The sequence below is a fragment of the Channa argus genome, chromosome 2, assembly GCF_033026475.1.
Source record: "Channa argus isolate prfri chromosome 2, Channa argus male v1.0, whole genome shotgun sequence".
Taxonomy (NCBI): domain Eukaryota; kingdom Metazoa; phylum Chordata; class Actinopteri; order Anabantiformes; family Channidae; genus Channa; species Channa argus.
The window spans coordinates 1,618,648-1,635,737 of record NC_090198.1 but is presented as its reverse complement, the minus strand read 5'-3'; the positions used below and the strand labels follow the sequence as shown (position 1 = coordinate 1,635,737).

The 17,090-nt window shown below is 41.6% G+C and overlaps 1 protein-coding gene across 2 annotated transcripts; it reads left to right on the top strand.

The window, feature by feature from the left end:
- Window positions 1-11,743: 11,743 nt before the first annotated feature.
- LOC137108947 (selenoprotein S-like) lies at window positions 11,744-16,913 on the top strand. Of its 2 annotated transcripts, XM_067494125.1 has the most exons (6): window positions 11,823-12,249; window positions 13,994-14,113; window positions 14,598-14,704; window positions 14,798-14,887; window positions 15,632-15,704; window positions 16,288-16,913. In XM_067494125.1, exons 1-6 carry the CDS (start codon window positions 12,147-12,149, stop codon window positions 16,365-16,367), a joined length of 573 nt encoding a protein of 190 aa, XP_067350226.1. In that variant the 5' UTR covers window positions 11,823-12,146; the 3' UTR covers window positions 16,368-16,913. The 2 variants fall into 2 exon arrangements, with proteins under 2 accessions (XP_067350235.1, XP_067350226.1); XM_067494134.1 differs by lacking the exon at window positions 14,798-14,887 and having other exon boundaries at window positions 11,744-12,249.
- The last annotated feature ends 177 nt before the right edge of the window (window positions 16,914-17,090 follow it).

Here is a 17,090-nt window from a genome sequence, read left to right as displayed (position 1 = left end):
GCCCCTGCTGGGAGTATGTGTATCTCTTGGGCCAACATGACAAGGGCACACACTCCTGTCCAGTTAGCTGGGAGAGATCTAGTTGGCTTGCCACACATCCAGTACACATCCGGCATAGGATTTATTCCTGCATCAAACGCATCTCTTTTGTAGCGCCTGCCATAAACTCCATCTTCAATAGTTTCCTTGGCAACTTCAGAGCTCTGTGAATGTCCAAGTTTAAGTGGTGGGTAGAGAGTATGTGTTTTTGTACAGTTCAGTGGTGTGATGCCTACTGACACGTTTCCATAGGTCCGATTGAAGCAGACAAACTTAGCTTGCAATGCAGGCTTGATGTGGTTTAGTGTGGAGAGAAGAGGTGGAATGGATATTGCATTGCGATGTGGTGGGCATTTTTGGAATAAAATGCCATTCGTGTCCCAGGTCGTCTGTCTGGAGGCTCGAGTGATGATACAATCAACCAGACAAACTTTATTAACATTGTCCGTTGTACAATATGGATCCTCAGGGAGTCCCACCAATGATAATTTGGTCTTTTATCCCTGGCAGACAAGACACGAGGAGGTGAATGTGGTCCTCACAGTGTAGTTGATGTATTGTATCCACAGGTTTTCCATCATCCATGACGGAGACCGTGTGGAAGAGTATGGGTCAAGTAAACGTGCAGTCTCTGCCACACTTCTTGTCATCCTGAATGTGTTAGTGAGCTGCTGGGTGATCAGTTCACTTTGCCAACATTCATGGATCATCCACAGGATTGTTGCAGCCACGGTGAAGAGGAGGAAAATGCAGGACTTGATCTTCCACTCTTTTGTTCTGAGTGGGTACAGCTGTGTAGGATTTTCCATCGTTGGGCACCAGATGTCGCCTTTGTCACCTTCCTGTATTCACCCTTCTTGACGTTTGTTGGAGCTTGAAGTGCGGGCTGAGCCCGATCTGCACTTTTCCCCCCTCACCGGGGTGAACAATTCAGGGGACAAATTTGACTGTCTGTACCTTGCTGGTCGTCTTCCACGGCGGTTGTTTCCTTGTCTAGTTGTTGTTCTCCTGGGTGTAGTTCCTTTTCTGGTTCAGGTGTGAGAATCTTCTTGCAGTGGCTGGCGTGGACCCACGTGGCGCGTCCCTCTACTTTCACTGCTGTACTGGAAGTCAGCAGTACTTGATGTGGTCCTGTGAAACGTCTCTGCCTCCAGTGTTTTCTCCGGTGGTCCTTGATGAGCACCCAGTCACCTGGTTTGAGATCATGCAGGGTGGTGTCTGCGGGGGTGGACAGGGCTGCTTTCACCTGGGGACGAAGAACTGAGAGAGAGGCAGAAAGTTTTGCACAGTAATCCAGCATCATGTCTTCATGACGCCCAGTCATCAGACTTTGTTTGATGGGATTAAGCCCTATACTAGGAGGTTTTCCAAATATGATTTCAAATGGACTTAACCCATGTGTTGTTCTTACTCTTGTACGCATATAGAACAGTACCAATGGTAATGCTTCAACCCATGTCAAACCTGTTTCTTCACAGCATTTTGTTAGTTTTGCTTTGAGGATTCCATTTTGTCGCTCTATTGCACCTGCACTCTGAGGGTGATAAGAACAGTGATATTTGAATTCAAACCCAAAATAATTTGACAAATCCTTCAACACTTTGTTGGCAAACCCAGGACCATTGTCGCTACTGATCTTTTTTTGGAATACCCCAGCGAACAATGATGTCTTTTATTAGGGCTTTACCACTGTGGATGCATCCTGTTTGGATGAAGGGAAAACCTCTACCCACTTGCTAAACATGCAAACCATGGTCAAGCAATATCTTTTGTTTTGGCATGGTGACAATTCAATGAAGTCAATCATCCAATGTTCAAAAGGCCCATCAGGTGGGGGGTGACCTTGCAATGGCATTTTAATGGCCCCAGAGGGATTGTTTGCGGCACATATTAAACATTTTCTACAGTATTCAGCTGCATATGTTGAAAAACCCCTGGTGTACCAGTGAGTGTTGACATATGCACACATCCCTCCCTTGCAAGCATGATCTTTACCATGAGCTAATTTTGCATACAAATGGAAATAAGCCTTAGGTAAGCAAGGTTTATCATCTGGGCCAAGCCATACCCCATTTTGTAGTGTTGCACCTGATTTTCCCCATAGAGTTTTTTCAGATATGCTTGCCAATGACTGCATGGTTGACAGGTCAGCCTGTGGGTTGAGTTCCTGTGAAAGAGAAAGCAGAGTTAGGTTAAACATTTGTCCCGTCCTGGCCGCTGCTTTTGCTGCGGCATCTGCTGCTGAATTTCCTGTAGAAATGGGATCTGTTTTGTTAGTATGAGCATCACATTTTATTACTGATATTTGTTTAGGTAACAGGATTGCATTTAAGAGTGCTGCAACCAGAGTGTGGTGTGCAATGGGTGTTCCGGCTGATGTCATAAAACCCCTTTGTCTCCAGAGACAACCAAAATCATGGACGACACCAAATGCATAACGTGAGTCAGTGTAAATATTGACAGTTTTTTCTTCAGCCAATTTACAAGCTTCCGTAAGGGCTATCAGCTCGGCTGCCTGAGCAGACAGGTGAGAGGGTAGTGTACCACTGGAAATGACATTATGTTTGGTGACAACAGCAAATCCAACTAGGTTTCTACCCGTTTTGACATCTCGGGAAGCAGACCCATCAACAAATAACTCTAATTCAGCATTCAAGATTGGTGTGTCTGTGAGATCAGGTCTGGGAGTACATATGGTTTTCAGAACCTCTGTGCAGTTATGAGGATCTCCATCCTCCACTGTAGGAAGAAGAGTAGCAGGATTCAACACATTACATCTTTTCACAGTGATGTTAGGCATTTCCAACAATACTGTGTGGTATCTCAACCAACGCTGAGTTGACAGATGTGCAGTTTTCTGTGTGTGTAATATGTGTGTAACAGCGTGCGGAACCATAAGTATCAAATCAGAATAGCCAACCAAATCACGTGACGCCAAAACAGCTTTTTCTGCTGCAGCAACTGCTCTCAGACAGAGGGGAAGACCTGCTGCTACTGGATCCAGCTTTGATGAAAAATAAGCAACAGGCCGCAGTTTACCCCCGTGAGATTGGCATAACACAGAGGTCATGTAATTGTCTTTTTGATCAACAAATTGAGTAAAAGGCATGTTAGGATTGGGCAGACCCAAAGTGGGAGCTGCAGTGAGTACTGCCTTAAGATCACTAAACGCTTTTTCTCCTTCAATAGTCCATTTAATTTTATCACGCGCTGAAAGTTGTTTACCATGCACCATAGCAGACAGGGAAGCTTCGCGCAAAGAGTAATTTGGGATCGACTGTCTGCAGAATGATGTCATGCCAAGGAAACTCATCATCTGTCTTTTTGTAACAGGCTTAGGAATATTTTGAATTGCAAGAATTCGTTTTGGTGACAGTGTTTTGCCCTCTGGGGTGATCACATGGCCCAGATATGTCACCTTTTGCTGCACAAATTGCATTTTTGTGAGACTTATTTTATGGCCATTATCTGCAAGATGTTTTAAAAGGTGCACCGTATCAATTTTGCATGCGTCTTCAGTTGGACTACAAATCAGCAGATCATCTACGTACTGTAAGATCGCTGAGCCGGCCGGCAAATTAAGATCTTGGAGGTTTCTGTTGAGAGCTTGATGAAAGTAACCTGGACTTTCAGAATAGCCCTGAGGACAACGGGTCCAAGTATAAACCTTCCCTTCAAATGAAAAAGCAAACCAGTACTGGCTGTCCTTGTGTACAGGGACAGAGAAGAAGGCATTGGCCAGATCTATTACTGAGAAGTAAGTTGAATTTGGTGGTACCAGAGACAAAATGGTTTGGGGATTACTTACTTCTGGCACCCGGGGGTGAACGGCTGCGTTCACCGCCTGCAAATCTTGCACAAAGCGCCACTCAGTTGGTTGACCTTGGTCTCTAATTTTTTTAACAGGGAATATGGGAGTGCGCACTGGGGAATTGCTACATGGAATTATTACACCTGCTTTTAGCAGAGAATTAAACACAGGCCTTATGCCATCGATGGCTTCCTGCTTTAAAGGATATTGCTTCTGACATGGCCTGTACTCGGATTTTGGATGTACTGTCAGAGGTTCTGCATCTCTCATAAGACCTACATCATATTTATGGGCTGCCCAGAGAGATTTTGGAATTTGCTCGAGCTCTGGTGGTAAACTAGTTTCTGTGATGGTATAGGCTGCAGCCTGTGCGGTGTCATGGCCATCAATGAGCTCAACTGTTCTAAAAGCTTGCACAATTGATTTAAATTGTGTACGATGCACATCACCCTTCCTACTGTATTCCATCCTAGGATCTGATGCTGTTGGTTGGAAATCCTTGAGGAGCAGCCGGCTTTGCAACCAAGGGCCCAGTTCTTGCCATCTCCAGTCAGAAGGTTTTGCCAATGGGATATGTGGAGTGTCCCCCTTAAATAGTACTTCCTGTTTAGAGGAGAGTGAGACAGAGGCAACCGCAGCAGTCCTTGTCCAATACACATTTGTCAAACATATCACTTCCGATTCCCCATTTTCAACATACCACTGACTTTCATATTCAACATACCACTGACTTTCATATTCACTTTCTGGTCCTTCATTTACGTGTGCTGTGCAGTGTAGTGTCTTATGATGTTGGAATGTTTCTGCTTGTGTGCTGTGTGTGTGTGCAAAATCTGTAAGCTGCTGTACAACAGGCGTGTTGTCAACAAGTTGCCATTTATATGCATATTGTGAATGGATGTTAATAATTTGATTGAGCTGTGATGGATATTCTTCATCTCCGTGTTTTAAGACTTTGATTCCATCAAGTGTTGAACAAAGTACTATTCCAAATTGACACATCAAATCTCTCCCTAATAGATTAACTGGACAGTTTTGTGACACTATGAATGAGTGTTTGATGGTCTGTTTCCCCAAACTGCATTTGAGAGGAACAGAGCAATTTTCTAAAACAGGTTTTCCACTAGCACCTATTGTAAGACATGATCTACCACTCAATTTGGGAGGACTTGGTAATGAGCCAGTCTTTAGAACAGAGCTTGTAGCTCCCGAATCAACTAAGAAGGTCACTTCATGATTTTCAACCAAAAGGCAAATCTCTGGGAATATTTTGTACTTATCAGAATGACTATACATTGTAAAATTATGCAGATCATATCTGGGTTTTGTTTGTGTGTGTGTGAATGTGAGGGTGCTCTTCACCTGATCTGATGTCTGTTCCTGTATAGGTGTCACCTGATCCAGCGTCTGCTCCCCCTGCTCTCCCACTCAGTCAGCTTGTTGCTTATTCACAAAGCAGTCCCTTGCCCAGTGGCCCTTCTCACCACACCGGTAACAAGCTTCTGGGTCATGCTGGTGTCGTCTTCTTCCCCGGCCACGTCCGCTTCTTTGTCTGTGGCCACGAGCTGTCATGTTGGACATGGCATTGAACATGGTGTATTGTGCAGAATCAAGCTTATGTTGGCGCCTCTGTTTCCTTTGTTCTTCATTCCGCCTCTGTGTTTCTTCTGCATGTTCTGCATGTTGCAAAATGTCTCTGAGTGGACAGATTTTCCAAGTCAAACAACTCTGTTTTACTGCCTCTGCAATTTCTGGTTTCGTCCTGTTTAGAAAAGCATCCTTAAGATGGGCCTCATAGGCACTCATGGGGTTCCTTCCCAGTCCATCTTCTGGTGGAACATGACCACTGTGTATGTCATATGCCTCAGTTAGCCGTGCGAGAAATGCTCCCACAGACTCGTTTGGCTCCTGCTGTATGGCACTGATCACACTCATGTCTTGCTTAAGCGGAAACTTTGCTTGCACACCCTGCACCAGTAGTGTTACAGCGTTCCTGTATAAAGCATTGTCCTCATGTTCCCAGTCTTGCTGCTTCAGACGAAGCCTGAGATTGGAGTTGGTAAACAAGTGTCTGACCTTGTGAAAATCACATCCCAGCTGTTGCTTCAGCAGGCGCTCCAATTCCTGAAATGTTGGTTTGTAGTCCTGCACCATGTTCTGGAAGTCCTCTCCCCACTTGTTTGCATTTCTTTTTGGGTGAGTGACTTTCTCAATTGCTTCCTTAATGTCCAATTCTGTCCAGGGGCGGAAAACAAGTTGGGGGCCATGAACTCCTCCCACCTCAATCATAGGAAAAGTCAGAACATGCATGCCATCTTCTATTTGTTCTTCAAGATTGGGGGGAAAGTTATTTCCTTTTGATCTGGTGTGCATGGAGTGTCCTTTAACACTTCCAGGGCTGGGCTCCAGGAGTGATTCCTCAGAGGTGTTGCCCCTTTGTGCTCTTTGTGTGGCTGCTGCATTTTCTGATGGGGGAGGGCTGGCTTGGATTCCCCCCTGCTGTGCTGCTTGGCTCTGGTATGGTGGGGGAGGCAGTGGAGGAGCAGAGTCCAGATCTGGATCCACCTTGTGAAACTCAGACAATACAGGATACAGAGGTTCAGTGTCAGAACAATCTTTTGGTCTATAAACTACATTTTCTGGTTCTTTCTGTTTTGGCCTCTCATGTTCATTTGCATTCTGTCGTCTAAACATTCTACTCTCCCTCACATGACATTCATCTTTCCACATACTAAATGCCTTCCAGTCAGGTTGGAACACCTTATGCTTTCTTTTACTTTGTTTGGACAAGGACTTGTGATGCTCTGCGCTCTCCCTTTCTCTCTTTTCCAGTTTATCTTTTAACTGAGCTAACTGTCTGCTACTCAGACTACCCTCTTTAGGAAACCCCAATTCCCACCATTCAGTCAATTGATTACAACTACCCTTGTATTTTTTTGACATTTCTTCACATAATGGTGACAAATGAGTTGGCAGACTGTGCCCAGGCCAGGGGCTCATTTCTCTAGTACCCAGTACTATACCCATTCCTCTAGTTGCCGTTTCCTAGCGCTACCTTTCCTCGTGCGACTCAGAGTTTACTGCGCTGCATACAACAGTAGTCAATAGCACAACGGTTCAACTAAGACAACGTCTTGTCAACTACCCAACCAGTAGTGAGTTTTATAGAGCTCTCTTACCAAGTTCTGGTCTGCTCGCGTCTTTCTCCGTTGCTGTTTCACCGCCGTATTACGGTCCGTATCGCTTCTGGATTGGATCGGCGGGTGGGCTCCTCAGGAGAAGAGCTTCTCAACCATAGGGAGGAATCAGCTGTTACTTGTGTACACTGCTACTGTTCATCCATCAGAGTCCAGACCACGCGTCCAATCCCACTTCTGACACCAATTCTGTCGTGGCAAAAACTGTAAGGCAAGTTAGGAGGCAAAAAGGCAACTTACAATTGAATGATAACGGTGAATTTAATCAGCAAATAGAGAAACATGCAGAGCAGAACAGAGCTACACTCTAGAGTGGGCCAATCTGATTGACCAAGATGTGCAGGTTGTTCCGCCTTTTATACATACAACTCAACAGCTGGGTTCACACAAAGAACAAAGGGATGAGTCAATGCAAATCAACCTTCATACAATGTGGTCAGGAGTCTTAATTAACAAGTTCATGTTACTTTGTCCTTTTGTCTTCATAGTCTTTTAAGTTCTTGAGATCGATGATTTGTGCTGGTTCCCGTAGGCTCCCTTCTGGGAAGCAAATGTTCAGGTGTAGGTAGTTTTATAGTTGATATCTACCTAATCACTTCTTTGTGTGGCCAGAGACAGGATGTCTTGCTGGGGAGCAAAAGGTGAGGAGGCACTGGTGTAAGCAGGTTTGATAGTGGGTCTGTGAGAAGTGTGAAAACAGTGAAACAGTGTTACCTAAATTTTGAAATTTCCCTCACATACATTAGTTCCGCATTAGAGTAGTAGTCAGATAATTACATAGCTTGGTAAAAACTTGAACGTGGCATGATCGAACCGTAGACATGACGTAGTAAATCTTCGTTCGTGATAATCTTAATTTCTCATGGTAAATGTTCTGCACTTATATAGCACTTTTCTATTGACACTCGAAACGCTTTACACTGCTTCTTATTCACCCATTCACACTCACAATCACACACACACTCATACACTGGTGGGGGAGCTGCTATGCAGCTGGCCAACACTCACCGGGAGCAACTAAGTTGGGGTTCAGTGTCTTGCTCAAGGACACTTCGACATGTGACCAGAGGAGCCGGGGATTGAACCAACAACTGTGAGATTGGTGGACAACCGCTCTACCTTCCTGCGCCACACTCGCCCACAAAGTGCCTATAGATATATACTTTGTTGTGAATTCATGCTATAAATAAAGTTGAGATAAAGTTGAAGCTTCGTCTAGGCTGATATTGATCATAGGACCACTGTGGAGGAGGAAGAGCTGGAGGGTTCAGTGGAGGCTTTCCCCTCTGTCTTATAGTGATCATTTATAGATTTTGTAAACCCAGAGGCAAATACTACAGTTTGACAGAAGACTGATGATGTTGCAAGAATTTAAGATAGAGAGGAAGACGTTCATCTAGAGATGTCTTGCATCCACTCACATGAAGCATACACCTACCTTGGCAACCACCACAAAAACTGTTGCAAGGCAAGGGAACCGACAAGCAAAATGTCTTTGTACTCATGAAAATAATGTTCATTATTTGGAATCTTGTGAAATATTTTTTAGACATAAATGTAGCTTAACTTTACTAACCTATATTTATTTGAGAGACCACCAAGCATAAAGTGTCCACATAAAAATACATGCACAGTAGGAGCCACCTAACAACACTATGGCAACCACCTGACACACAATAATAATAAACATTTTTACCGGAAGTGACGTTAAATTGCACTTGTACTGTGGCATTAAAATTCAATTGAATGCAGCTTGTTGTTTGTTATAGGTTTTGCTGACATTAAATAAAGACAGTACAGAAATAGTTTGAACTGATTTTTGTCACCAGAAAAAGTTACATCATTCAATCAGTGTTTTGTTGAAATTGAACCTCTCATTTTGTGAATAATTGGAACTAAAACAAAAGTAGTGAAAGTCGAAGTATTTAATACAATAACTTGCCATCGTGATGAAGAACGATAATATTTGAAGTAGGGTGAACATGTCAGATTGTTTACATTTCTTATCCTACAACTTCTATGTTTAGTGTAAGTAGCATGTTTACATTTCCATCGCCATCACCTGTAAGAGTTTCTGTTGCACATGGTCCCTGCTCACTGTGGTTTCAAGGCCAAATACTTGTGGCAGTGCCTCCCTTTGGTCATCTCTAGGTTCTGCAGGATGGATCTTAGCTGTCAGAGGCAAACCAGTCTGCCATACTTGATCGGACACTTTACTCCACCAGACTCCTTTGTTTTGTCTTAGCATCTGAGATAAAACCATTTAGGCTTTAAGGAGGATCTAAATGTGCTTAATATTGTAGAAATGATAAATTTTCTATTAGTGTGTAACATTACGTATCCTTCACATACTTCTATGGATTGCATAGTGCTCTGATTACTGTCTGAAGAGACAAACATGTAGATATGTGGGAGGAGTGCAGGATAGGCACCTCTGACGCTGACCAGGGAGATGGCAAAGAAAGGGATAGTGGTGCATTTACATTTACATTTAGTCATTTAGCTTTGTCTGCTAAAGTTTGATGAGCATGCAGAGTTTGGTAGCTTGTTCATGGGATCATCCTGGGATCTGAGCTGAAGAGTTTTGCTAGGTGTCTTCTGTGTAGTGCTGGGACCACAAGATATCGTTCATTGGCAGATCGCAGCAAATGGGAGGGATTGTAGACCTGAATGGGGAAGTTGAGGTAAACAGGAGCTGATAAGGTGACCACCCTGTAGGAAAGAAATAAACCTTTGAAACTGATCCAGGCAGCTACAGGATGCCAGAGTAGAGATCTGAAGAGTGGTGTGACATGAGTACTTTTCGATAACAATGAGGCATGGTGCCGCATTTTGGATCATCTGCAAGGGTTTGATGTGTAGCCCCATTAACAGGGCATTGCAATAATCAAGACATGGGGCGACTGTGGTCCAGGAAGGTAGAGCGGTTGTCCACGAATCTCGCAGTTGTTGGTTCAATCCCTGGCTCCTCCGGTCACATGTCGATGTGTCTTTGAGCAAGACACTGAACCCCAACTTAGTTGCTCCCGGTGAGTGTTGGCCAGCTGTATAGCAGCTCCACCATCGGTGTATGAATGTGTGTGTGATTGTAAGTGCGAATGGCTGAATAAGAAGCAGTGTAAAGTGCTTTGAGTGCCGATAGGTAGAAAAGTGCTATATAAGTGCAGAACATTTACATGACATAACCAGTGCCTTGCACAATGAGCTGGTTTGTATATTCCGTAAGGTAGGGCCTGATCTTTCTGTTGTTGTAGAAGGCAAATCCGCATGTCTTAGAGACTATTCAGGTTCTTAGAGATTCCGTAAAGTTCAGTTGGTCGGCAATGATGACCCCCAGATTTCTGGCCGACTTAGTGGGGTCAATCACTGCAGGTCCAGTGTTGAAGCTAATGTTGTGTTGGGTTGAAGGTCTGGCTGGGACGACGAGAACTTTGGTCTGAGCTGTAGATGTCTCTCTCTCATCCAAGAAGATTGGTCTGATACTGAGGCAATGCAGAGCAGAGAGGAGGCTCAGTTGTTGTAATTTTTGTTCTAGGACTGGTACATTAAGTAGAAGGTCAAGCTATTTTTTCATACGTGAAAATCCCCATTGAGAATAATAATATGTGGTTAGTTTATCTAAATTAAGTCTGTTTATAAATTTGACATTTTTAGCAAGTGTGAGATTCAGGCTGCCAGCAGTGACCTCAACAGCTTAGCCCTGCTCATGAATACAAGGCCCTGTCTGTGTCTGTCTCCACAGCAGCCTACTTCCCATTCCTGGAAGGCAAACAGCCATATTTCTTTTAAGTTGTGAGTCATCAATTATGTGCTAACAGTTTGAAACTGTGATAAGTATGAGGACAGTCAGTGGGAGTCCCCTCTCGAAGACCAATGAAGACCAACTTGTGGAATGTCAGACTTTATACAATAAATGAATTCCAGAAATGGGTTGAACATAGTATGTTGATCTGGATTGAAAGGAAAATTGGGAGAAAATTTCAGGTACAGAAAATTAGGATAAGACAATCCAGAACAGATGAAAGTTTGTGTTCCCACAATGACCTGATGACTCTTGTAACAGTCACTTTAAAAGTCATCCTTTAAAGTGAGGGATGAAAAGTGCTTTATATTTTCTTTTGGTCACATTATTACGTTTCTGCCTGGCAAACAAAACAGACAAACAAACAAAATTACAGTTGTATTTGAAGTATGTGAAGAACTAATGAAAATTAAAAGTGTACTATTCAGGTTCTTATTATTAAACTGGCTAAGAAAAAAGAAGCATATAGTTACTAATCTTAACAATAAATACTTGTCAGTACTATAACGTGTGCTTGGGGAACTATACTGGACCATTACTTAAGTTTACTGATAAATTAACTTTGAGAGACAGATTTTACATTAAACTTCATTTTTTAATTCTCACATTAAAGTTCAGTAGGACTCAGGGTGCGAAAGAGCGTCGATCCTATTTCCCTTAATGGTCCTTCCTCAATCCTCGATCATGGATTTCTGATTGAATATGTTTCATTCCTCACATCCCAAATCCCATATTTTGCTCTAAGGATGGAGGATTGATGTTGAGAACAGGTAAGCGACACCCCCCTTTGTTGGAAACCTATTGGTCATATGCTGCAATAGCTTTTATTTAGTTATTTTTAGCTCCACCTATTTGTTAAAGTCGCGGATCTGTGTTAACCGCAGAAGTAACTGAGAGCCATTAAGAACTTTATTTATACACAGCTGAGCTTCCATGATCAGAAACAGACATTGCTGCAGATGACTGTTCAAATGAGGAACTAAGATGTAAGGAGAGAAACAAGCGAGGGTCACGTGGATGCAATTAAGGGAATTAAGATAAACTTAGTGAAACTAGAGTTTCGTCAAAGGTTTCAATAAAGTTTCGATTAAAAAAAAAGGATGAACATCCACGAAACGATGTGCTGACGCGTCACATGCTGCTGAAGCTGCTCCGAGTTTAGTTCCGTCTGCTGTGGGAAACACAGGAAGTAGCTACAAAGCCGAGACCCATAACAGTGAACGTTGCTGCTGCCTCTCGGTACCGGAGAGAGTATTAACGTTAGCTACGAGCTCAACTAGCTAGTGTTTGGTCGGAAATGGATGATGTGGAGATTACAGACGTGGACGATAATGGAGTTCCTTATCAGACGGAGAACACACCACTGGAAAACCCGGATCTGGGGCACGTCAGCCAGTTTGGTAACATGATACGTACCGTAATACACAATACACTACAGCATGCGAATAGACAGAATTATGTGTTTTAAAAATTGTGATTAGAGAAAACACCTGCGCTTCTGGATCATGTTTAGATCCTATAGAAATTTAGCCGGCAACAGCAAATGGCACCGTGGATTGTGTTCACCGACAATGTTTTCTGGAAGTAAAGCCCATGTGGTGATTTCCATGACAGTAGCATTCCTGTATGTGATGCAGTGCCGTCTAAGGGGCCGGAAGTCACGGGCATCCAATATGGTTTTCCGGCACAGAGATTGTTCCAGATTCTCGGAATCTTTTGATGATATTATGCACTGTAGATGATGATAACTTCAAACTCTTTGCAATTTTTCTCTGAGAAACTCCTTTCTGATATTGCTCCACTGTTAAACGCCGCAGCATTGGGGGACTTGGTGATCGTCTGCCCATCTTGACTTCTGAGAGACACTGCCACTCTGAGAGGCTCTTTTTGTACCCAGTCATGATGCCAGTTGACCTAATAAGGTGCAAATTGCTCCTCCAGCTGCTCCTCATATGCACATTTAACCTTTCCAGCCTCTTATTGCTACCTGTCCCAACTTTTTTGGAATGTGTAGCTCTCATGAAATCCAAAATGAGCCAATATTTGGCAAGACATTTCAAAATTTCTCACTTTCAACATTTGATATGTTATCTATATTCTATTGTGAATAAAATCTAAGTTTATGAGATTTGTAAATGATTGCATTCCTTTTTTATTTACAATTCGTGTGCCAACTTTTTTGGAATTGGGTTTGTACAACGGTTGCTGCTAAATTTGTTTAACGCTTGCAGCCACATCACCATTACCATGACATTTACTTTTGATGGCGTTTCGTTACATTATGAAATTGACGTCTCCTCTCAACAGTGAGACGGGTGGCAGCATTCCAATCTATTCTCTTTCTCATGAAGGGTCCACTTTACCTCAACGATTCGTCTGTCTTGTATGTGCTCTTCTTAGTCTATAAAAGTTATGCTTGTCAAAATAAAAGTGAGGCAGCTGGCAAATGTACACAAATTAAAGGCCCAATGTGCAAAAACAATGCTTCAAATGTGTCTCAAAGTTTTAGCAGAAATCTAAAATGTTTTTGAGTTTGTTTTAATGTACAAATTCAAAGAGAACTACTTCAAAACCCAATTTAGTCTGATTTCCTCTATTCAGAAGCATTCATTTTTGCACTGCCTATGTCTCCACTCCACTCCACTAAATTTGTGCTGTAAATTGCAAACTAGCAAAGAAACATTTGTATTGTGATAATTGTAAACTAAGGACAAATATTAGTCATACTATGATACTTGGTGTGGACTTGGAGCTAATTTTGACCACTTTATGTAACGACAACTTTATTTATTATTGTGTTATTTACAACAGCATTTATTAGTTGCTCACATTTTGTCTTAAGAATTTGCATCTGAAAAGTTGCTTAAGCTGTCTGATATATGTAGTGTAGTAAAGAGTACAGTACTGTTCTTTGAATCAACATGGATTATGGGTCTGCAAAAGAACTGCAAAAGTAAAGTGTAATTACCTCAAAATTATACTTAGGTACATACTTTAATATAAGGTTATAAGTTGAACTATACTTTCGAACCCTGTTGTGAGAAATCTGATTTTATCTTATTCCTGTACAGTCTTAAGTAACTAAAAGTTGAGAGTGTCCTTTAAACAAAATATCTGACATGATGTTTGTTCCTGTCTCTGCAGTAGGAGAGATCCTGGCCCAGTATGGGTGGTACCTTCTGATTTTGAGTGTGCTGGTCTACCTGCTCATCGAACACCTGAGCAAGAGGATATCTCGCTGGAGATCATACACAGCATTGCAAGGTCAGCACAAGCATATACATTAGCATTATTTTATATATTTTATACAGAGTCAACAAGCCAAATGCAGACCAGTAAAATATGAGTCTCTTTTAATATGTTGTTTACTGGGAAAATGTTGATCTTGATTGAAAGAATAGGTTTTGTTATTACTACAAATTAAAAACAAATAAAATGTTATATTTATATAAAAATGACTACAGTAGGGATTAACACTATCAACATGAAAAACCTTTTTTGCTGCCTAAAAGGTTGACAGATTAAAAAGCATTTGATTCTTCTAAGCTACAAATACAAATAAGTTCCTGTGACAACATTCAAATATGTTTTTCTAGTCTGATCACAAGTAATTGTAGATTGGAAATAGTCTTTAAACTATTAGACGTATTAGACTATATACGTAAACTATTAGATGCTTACTACTTTTTTATTATCAGCTTAGTAATGAAGAACATGTTGTGATTTTTGACTGTTCTCTTTTATAAAGATGCTGCATTGGTGGCAAAAAGACAAGAGGCCATGGAAGCAGCTTGTAGAAGGATGCAAGAGGAGCTTGATGCCAAAGCAGCCATGTTTAAAGCAAAACAGGAACAGGTGCAAATGTGAAATAGAACAGATTGAGGGTAAAATTGTGATCTGCTGATGAAATCAGAACTGAACTGAATATTTCATGGATTTTGTTGACAGCAAGAAGAAGAGAAGAGAAGGCAGAAAATTGAGATATGGGACAGTATGCAACAGGGCAAGAGTTACAAAGGAAGTGCTAAGCTTTCTCAGGTTGGTTTCAAGTTTAATCACTGTAACCTTTTCATCTGTCATCTACTATAGTTCATTTGATCAGTTTTGGGCTTCATTTTATTAATTTCAAATATTTCTTTCACTAAAAACTAATTTAAAACAAATCATACATCATTGCTAGGTGTGTGATCATACAGTTGATTAACATTTCAGTTTGATGCATGGTTTGATAACAATTTACAATATGATACAAAAAATGTGAGTGGTTACTTGCTATTCTCTCCTTTATCTGTACTGTACCATAATCTATACATATGTAATCTTTAACACAGCTCACAGCTACCCAGAGCAACATAACCAAAATACAACTCATTATAAAATACTGTATGCTGATTTACATTTACATACACAGTCAGCATTATTTTAGTAGACCACTAGTAAGGGGTACATCATTGAAACTGTTTTGCCCTCTGTTGGGCACACTCGTTATGAATAAATTGCTCCAGGTGTCTCATAGTTAAAGGGGGCCTCTCCATATTGCATATGTCAACTCTTTGAAAGAATCCCTCGTCCCTCTAGCTCTAATCTCAGCCTTATTAAACAGCTATACAGTGAACTGTGGGAGTTCCAATAAATTGGTCCACATCTTTTACTTGAGTGTAAAATAAGGATTGATCAGATGTATTAAACGATGTTAACTAAAGCTAACCACTCTCACACATATCGATGAAATCTCAGTCTGAGTCAACCACTGTAGTGTCTCAATAATGCTTATCACTGCAGACACCTGAAGAGGACAGCTCATCCACCACAGTGCTGAAACCAAAGACTGCTAAGAAAACCCTTCGCAGTACTGGTACGTGCTTAACAGGACAGTAAGGCTTTTAGCACTCATCCATCCATTCATCCATTATTATTATTAAGTGGTTACAACCACTTATCATATAAAGGGTCACAGGTTCTAAAGTCTATCCAAGCTGTAATTGGGCAAGACATAGGAAAGCAACAGCCAAAAGGCATATTTGAAACAGTGACCTTCTGCCTGCTGGCAGCAGCTCCTACCACTGCACCACCATGCTGCCCAGGCTTTTAAGTGTCTTTTATTTTCAAAAAGCATTTTCCTATGGTCTCAGTAGGCTACCTGAGGAATTTTACCACTGGAATGAGCATTTCAGCTGTGGACTTTTCTTATGACCAGTGAAAACTGAGCAAAGGGTTGTTCGTATCAATATCATATCTTCTATACCCCCTTAATTCTGTTAGAAACTCCCAAAGTAGTAAAATTTAAAGCAATTGTAAGCTTATCTAAGCACTAACTTCGATGGCAGAGGTGTACGTTCTTTTTGGTTCCTTGTTTGATGGGCTAGCAGTTTTGAACAGAGGAGAAACCTTGTGTGTTTCTTGTACCAGCAGTCTGAATTCTGTTCTGTGTTTTTCAGACTACAGTCCTCTGACTGGGCAAGGAGGGGGCTCGTGCTCCTGGAGACCTGGCAGGAGAGGACCATCATCTGGTGGATGAGGTTAAAGAAAGTCAGACATTGGTCTGTTTGACCTTTGACCTCTGGCAACCTCATTTACACACTGACTGAACCAAGCAAACAATATCACCAAGCCTCCACTTTATTTTTCTCTTTTTTAAAAACTTGCCTCATACTTAAATGTTGATCAGTTAGCATAATTAGTAGCATATACCTGGTATCACTTCTGTTTGACTTCTCGTGATGGATCCTTGAGTCATGTCTTTAAAGGGAAAAATGCTTTGTGTTATTGAAAGCTTGTAATGATGCTATTCCTATAAATGGTCCGTAACCACTAGGGTTGGCTGATGAATTTTACAGTCAGTGTGTTTTTACGATACATTTTAATATGTTGTATGTTAACATATATGTTAAAATGTACCACCATAGCTTTAGAGCTGATATTCCTATAGCAGCTATAGAGATTGTATATTCTTACAACATAAATGCAAACATTTTGATCTGTCAAATGTAAGGGGCTTAGTAAGGTAAATGTGGTCTGTTCACATTGATTTGCAATAAAACATATTCCGTGCATATAAGGGGAACATGCGGCTTTTTGTTTGTGCATGTGTGTTTTTAACAGTTTACTTAGAGTATACTAATTAAATAAGTGCATGTGGGCCACAGGTTCAGTGTGAAACAGGTCAACCCCCTGTTTGCTAGTCTTTAATGCTAATCTTATTAGGGGCCCCTTGGAGATAAGAGGCGAGCTAGCTGGTCAG

Bases quoted from the DNA above. Each gene is read 5' to 3' on its own strand.
- LOC137108947 (XM_067494125.1), top strand. From the start codon at position 12,147: ATGGATGATGTGGAGATTACAGACGTGGACGATAATGGAGTTCCTTAT. The intron at 12,250-13,993 runs GTAACATGATAC...CTGTCTCTGCAG, and splicing joins GGGGCACGTCAGCCAGTTTG to TAGGAGAGATCCTGGCCCAG. The intron at 14,114-14,597 runs GTCAGCACAAGC...TCTTTTATAAAG, and splicing joins ATCATACACAGCATTGCAAG to ATGCTGCATTGGTGGCAAAA.